This window comes from Procambarus clarkii, chromosome 3 (assembly GCF_040958095.1).
Source record: "Procambarus clarkii isolate CNS0578487 chromosome 3, FALCON_Pclarkii_2.0, whole genome shotgun sequence".
NCBI classification, from domain to species: Eukaryota; Metazoa; Arthropoda; class Malacostraca; order Decapoda; family Cambaridae; genus Procambarus; species Procambarus clarkii.
Window position 1 is genome coordinate 49,503,723 of NC_091152.1, and position 6,000 is coordinate 49,509,722.

A 6,000-nucleotide genomic window follows, 5' to 3' on the forward strand; every position below is an offset into this window, starting at 1 on the left:
CACCCTGCCTGTCAACACCCTGCCTGTCAACACCCTGCCTGTCAACACCCTGCCTGTCAACACCCTGCCTGTCAACACCCTGCCTGTCAACACCCTGCCTGTCAACACCCTGCCTGTCAACACCCTGCCTGTCAAAACCCTGCCTGTCAACACCCTGCCTGTCAACACCCTGCCTGTCAACACCCTGCCTGTCAACACCCTGCCTGTCAACACCCTGCCTGTCAACACCCTGCCTGTCAACACCCTGCCTGTCAACACCCTGCCTGTCAACACCCTGCCTGTCAACACCCTGCCTGTCAACACCCTGCCTGTCAACACCCTGCCTGTCAACACCCTGCCTGTCAACACCCTGCCTGTCAACACCCTGCCTGTCAACACCCTGCCTGTCAACACCCTGCCTGTCAACACCCTGCCTGTCAACACCCTGCCTGTCAGCACCCTGCCTGTCAACACCCTGCCTGTCAACACCCTGCCTGTCAACACCCTGCCTGTCAACACCCTGCCTGTCAACACCCTGCCTGTCAACACCCTGCCTGTCAACACCCTGCCTGTCAACACCCTGCCTGTCAACACCCTGCCTGTCAACACCCTGCCTGTCAACACCCTGCCTGTCAACACCCTGCCTGTCAACACCCTGCCTGTCAACACCCTGCCTGTCAACACCCTGCCTGTCAACACCCTGCCTGTCAACACCCTGCCTGTCAACACCCTGCCTGTCAACACCCTGCCTGTCAACACCCTGCCTGTCAACACCCTGCCTGTCAACACCCTGCCTGTCAACACCCTGCCTGTCAACACCCTGCCTGTCAACACCCTGCCTGTCAACACCCTGCCTGTCAACTCCCTGCCTGTCAACACCCTGCCTGTCAACACCCTGCCTGTCAACACCCTGCCTGTCAACACCCTGCCTGTCAACACCCTGCCTGTCAACACCCTGCCTGTCAACACCCTGCCTGTCAACACCCTGCCTGTCAACACCCTGCCTGTCAACACCCTGCCTGTCAACACCCTGCCTGTCAACACCCTGCCTGTCAACTCCCTGCCTGTCAACACCCTGCCTGTCAACACCCTGCCTGTCAACACCCTGCCTGTCAACACCCTGCCTGTCAACACCCTGCCTGTCAACACCCTGCCTGTCAACACCCTGCCTGTCAACACCCTGCCTGTCAACTCCCTGCCTGTCAACACCCTGCCTGTCAACACCCTGCCTGTCAACACCCTGCCTGTCAACACCCTGCCTGTCAACACCCTGCCTGTCAACACCCTGCCTGTCAACACCCTGCCTGTCAACACCCTGCCTGTCAACACCCTGCCTGTCAACACCCTGCCTGTCAACACCCTGCCTGTCAACACCCTGCCTGTCAACACCCTGTCTGTCAACACCCTGCCTGTCAACACCCTGCCTGTCAACACCCTGCCTGTCAACACCCTGCCTGTCAACACCCTGCCTGTCAACACCCTGCCTGTCAACACCCTGCCTGTCAACACCCTGCCTGTCAACACCCTGCCTGTCAACACCCTGCCTGTCAACACCCTGTCTGTCAACACCCTGTCTGTCAACACCCTGTCTGTCAACACCCTGTCTGTCAACACCCTGTCTGTCAACACCCTGACTGTCAACACCCTGTCTGTCAACACCCTGTCTGTCAACACCCTGCCTGTCAACACCCTGCCTGTCAACACCCTGCCTGTCAACACCCTGCCTGTCAACACTCTGTCTGTCAACACCCTGCCTGTCAACACCCTGCCTGTCAACACCCTGCCTGTCAACTCCCTGCCTGTCAACACCCTGCCTGTCAACACTCTGTCTGTCAACACCCTGTCTGTCAACACCCTGCCTGTCAACACCCTGCCTGTCAACTCCCTGCCTGTCAACACCCTGCCTGTCAACACTCTGTCTGTCAACACCCTGTCTGTCAACACCCTGCCTGTCAACACCCTGCCTGTCAACACCCTGCCTGTCAACACTCTGTCTGTCAACACCCTGTCTGTCAACACCCTGCCTGTCAACACCCTGCCTGTCAACACCCTGCCTGTCAACACCCTGCCTGTCAACACCCTGCCTGTCAACACCCTGCCTGTCAACTCCCTGCCTGTCAACACCCTGCCTGTCAACACCCTGCCTGTCAACACCCTGCCTGTCAACACCCTGCCTGTCAACACCCTGCCTGTCAACTACCTGCCTGTCAACTCCCTGCCTGTCAACACCCTGCCTGTCAACACCCTGCCTGTCAACACCCTGCCTGTCAACCCCCTGCCTGTCAACACCCTGCCTGTCAACACCCTGCCTGTCAACACCCTGCCTGTCAACACCCTGCCTGTCAACACCCTGTCTGTCAACACCCTGCCTGTCAACACCCTGCCTGTCAACACCCTGCCTGTCAACACCCCGCCTGTCAACACCCTGCCTGTCAACACCCTGCCTGTCAACACTCTGTCTGTCAACACCCTGTCTGTCAACACCCTGCCTGTCAACACCCTGCCTGTCAACACCCTGCCTGTCAACACTCTGTCTGTCAACACCCTGCCTGTCAACACCCTGCCTGTCAACACCCTGCCTGTCAACACCCTGCCTGTCAACACTCTGTCTGTCAACACCCTGTCTGTCAACACCCTGTCTGTCAACACCCTGTCTGTCAACACCCTGCCTGTCAACACCCTGCCTGTCAACACCCTGCCTGTCAACACCCCGCCTGTCAACACCCTGTCTGTCAACACCCTGCCTGTCAACACCCTGCCTGTCAACACCCTGCCTGTCAACACCCTGCCTGTCAACACCCTGCCTGTCAAAACCCTCCCTGCCAACACCCTGCCTGTCAACACCCTGCCTGTCAACACCCCGCCTGTCAACACCCCGCCTGTCAACACCCCGCCTGTCAACACCCCGTCTGTCAACACCCTGCCTGTCAACACCTTGCCTGGTAACACCCCGCCTGTCAATACCCCGCCTGTCAAAACCCCACCTGTCAACGCCCTGCCTCTCAACACCCCGCCTGTCAACACCCTGCCTGTCAACACCCTGCTTGTCAACACCCTATCTGTCAACACCCCGCCTGTCAACATCCTACCTATCAACACCATGCCGGTCAACACCCTATCTGTCAACACCCTGCCTGTCAACACCATGCCGGTCAACTCCCTAACTGTCAACACCATGCCGGTCAACAGCTTATCTGTCAACACCCTGCCTGTCAACACCCTACCTATCAACACCATGCCGGTCAACAGCTTATCTGTCAACACCCTATCTATCAACACCATGCCGGTCAACACCCTATCTGTCAACACCCTGCCTGTCAACACCATGCCTGTCAACACCATGCCGGTCAACTCCCTAACTGTCAACACCATGCCGGTCAACTCCCTAACTGTCAACACCCTGCCGGTCAACTGCTTATCTGTACACACCCTGCCTGTCTATACCCTACCTGTCAACGCCCTGCCTGTCAACGCACTGCCTGTCAACACCCTGTTGGTAAATACCATGTCTATCAACACCATGCCGGTCAACACCCTATCTGTCAAAACCTTGCCTTCTCAAAACCCAAATGTCGAGTACACAATTTGTCAACTTTGTGAAAGAGAAAACATGCACTCTCTTGAACATTATATTGTAGAATGTCCCATATTGACTGACTTTCGCCCCCTGGGCTAAGGTATGCTGAATTCTGTAATTACTATATGAGTACTGGAACACTTGATGATATATTGGACTTGTATCCAAGATTGACCATGTAATGTATCAATTATACAATGTATGTTGTGACGGTAACGCGTTGGTGTTCGGCTGTTCAAAGCTAGGGGTATGGCCTCGTCACATAGTATAAAAAAAAAAATAGAAAATCTGGAACTTCGTCTGTGGTAAGGTAAGGAGAAGACACACAAAACACAAGTAAACTTTAACAATGAAATTTTAATTACGTTAAATAAATCAAAACATGAATAAAATGGACAAACAAATTCGTATAATAAAATCAATCAAAATAATAAGAATAATTAAATGACACAATGAAAAGTTACGTTAAGACAAAATAACAAGAAGTGCAATAGACAAGTATATGAAAGGTGCTGGAATATTGGCTTTAAGCTATCACCTCTCTCAGTATACGTACGCTAAAGCTTACGTCTAGCAGGGAGAAGTGTTAACTGTGAAAGCACGGAATATTCTGAGGACTGAGGTCGTGGCAGCCCCAGACATCAAGTAGTATGGGGGGGTGGAGTGCAGTTGCAGCCCGACCGGCGACCAATCAGAGGAGCCGGCAGTAAGACGGGTAGTTTGGCGGTTTGAGTCTGAGCAGGTGTCCCTGGCTGCATACGTTTTGCGCTCTGGCAAACCTTGCTGGTGTTGTTGTCGTTGTTGGACATTTCTTCCATAGTAGTTTTATATATTTGTTGCGACGTATTTGTGGAGGGAAGAGCAGGCTCAATCTCTTGAAGGAGATTATCGTCACAACTCTCCCCCGAAGCCTGCGGTTCTGGAAGAAGTACGTCGTTATGTGGTGGAGTAATGGATGGAGTCGCTTCTACTTCATAAACTCTGGAGAGGGCATCCGCTATGGTGTTGTCAGAACCTTTGATATAGCGGATCTCCAGGTTGAAATCTTGTAAATACAGAGCCCATCGTAGAAGACGCTGGTTGGTGAATTGGGCTTGATGTAGGAAGCGGAGAGGGTTGTGGTCTGAGAAGATGGTGGTAGACCTGGCGCCTTGTAGGTACGGAGCGAAGTGTTGGAGGTTCAGGACGATGGATAGTAGCTCCTTTTCAATAGTGCTGTAGTTCCTCTGGTGTGGTTTCAGTTTGTAGCTGTAGTAGCTGACAGGTAGAACCTCCTCGCCTCGTTGTTGCATCAGGACACCACCAACGCCGGTACCACTGGCGTCGACATGAAGGACGAAAGGCTTGGTGATATCTGGAGAGGCGAGAATGGGGTTAGAACAGAGGAGGAATTTGAGTTGTTCGAAAGCAACGGTTTGCTGCATGGTCCAATTATACCGTTGCTTGGGACTGGTTAATAGAATTAGAGGTGTGGCGACTGTACTGAAATTCCTCACAAACCTACGGTAGTAGGAGGCAAGACCAAGGAAGCGCAGGAGCTGCTTCCTGGTGGTAGGCTGTGGATACTGTTGGATGGCTTGAGTGTGTGAGTCTAACGGAGCTATGCTGCCACTCCCAATAACATGACCCAGATAACGCACTTTACCTTTCGCGAAAGTGGACTTGCCCAGGTTGATGGTGAGGCCGGCTGTCAGGAGCTTGGAGAACAGACGTCGCAGTCGGTTGTTTACAGCAATGACTCCTGTCCCATTTCCCTATCATACCTAGTTTTAAAAGTATGAATAGTACTATGTGTGTGTGTGTGTGTGTGTGTGTGTGTGTGTGTGTGTGTGTGTGTGTGTGTGTGTGTGAGAGTGTGTACTAACCCAGCACTAACAGACATCACCCCTACAGGTCAGCACCTGTGTGTGTGTGTGTGTGTGTGTGTGTGTGTGTACTAACCCAGCACTAACAAACATCTTCCCTACAGGTCAGCACCAGGCCGCCGTCCAACAGAGCGGGTACAACACCTCCGTCAACGAGACAAATTCCATTCAGGTCATCATACTCTTCAGCGCCTTCAGTCAACTGGTCATCACCTCTCACTTCCGATGACTGACAACACTTCGCTCGGGAACGTGATAACCAAAACATTGTCGGGAAATTGACTATTTTTGTAAATAAAATAGAGAGAAATCAAAATATATTTTTTAGTGCCGTTATGCACCTGTGATGTGTGGAACACACCGGTTTGTTCCAAGTGATGGCACTCATCGTAGTGTCCTGGGAGTTGTTCCAGTGGTGGAGTACACGTGGGTGTTGTTCCAGTGGTGGAGTACACGTGAGTGTTGTTCCAGTGGTGGAGTACACGTGGGTGTTGTTCCAGTAGTGGAGTACACGTGGGTGTTGTTCCAGTGGTGGAGTACACGTGGGTGTTGTTCCAGTGGTGGAGTACACGTGGGTGT

At 53.1% G+C, this 6,000-nt stretch overlaps 1 protein-coding gene across 1 annotated transcript in view; it reads left to right on the forward strand.

Annotated features, from left to right (window-relative positions):
* Nucleotides 1–5,688, forward strand: part of LOC138368229 (zwei Ig domain protein zig-8-like) — a 127,926-nt gene extending 122,238 nt beyond the window's left edge. The window contains exon 7 of the mRNA XM_069330773.1: nucleotides 5,526–5,688. Coding sequence (XP_069186874.1) covers nucleotides 5,526–5,650 — 125 coding nt within the window. The 3' untranslated portion in view covers nucleotides 5,651–5,688. The remainder of the gene's footprint in view (nucleotides 1–5,525) is intronic.
* Nucleotides 5,689–6,000: the final 312 nt, after the last annotated feature.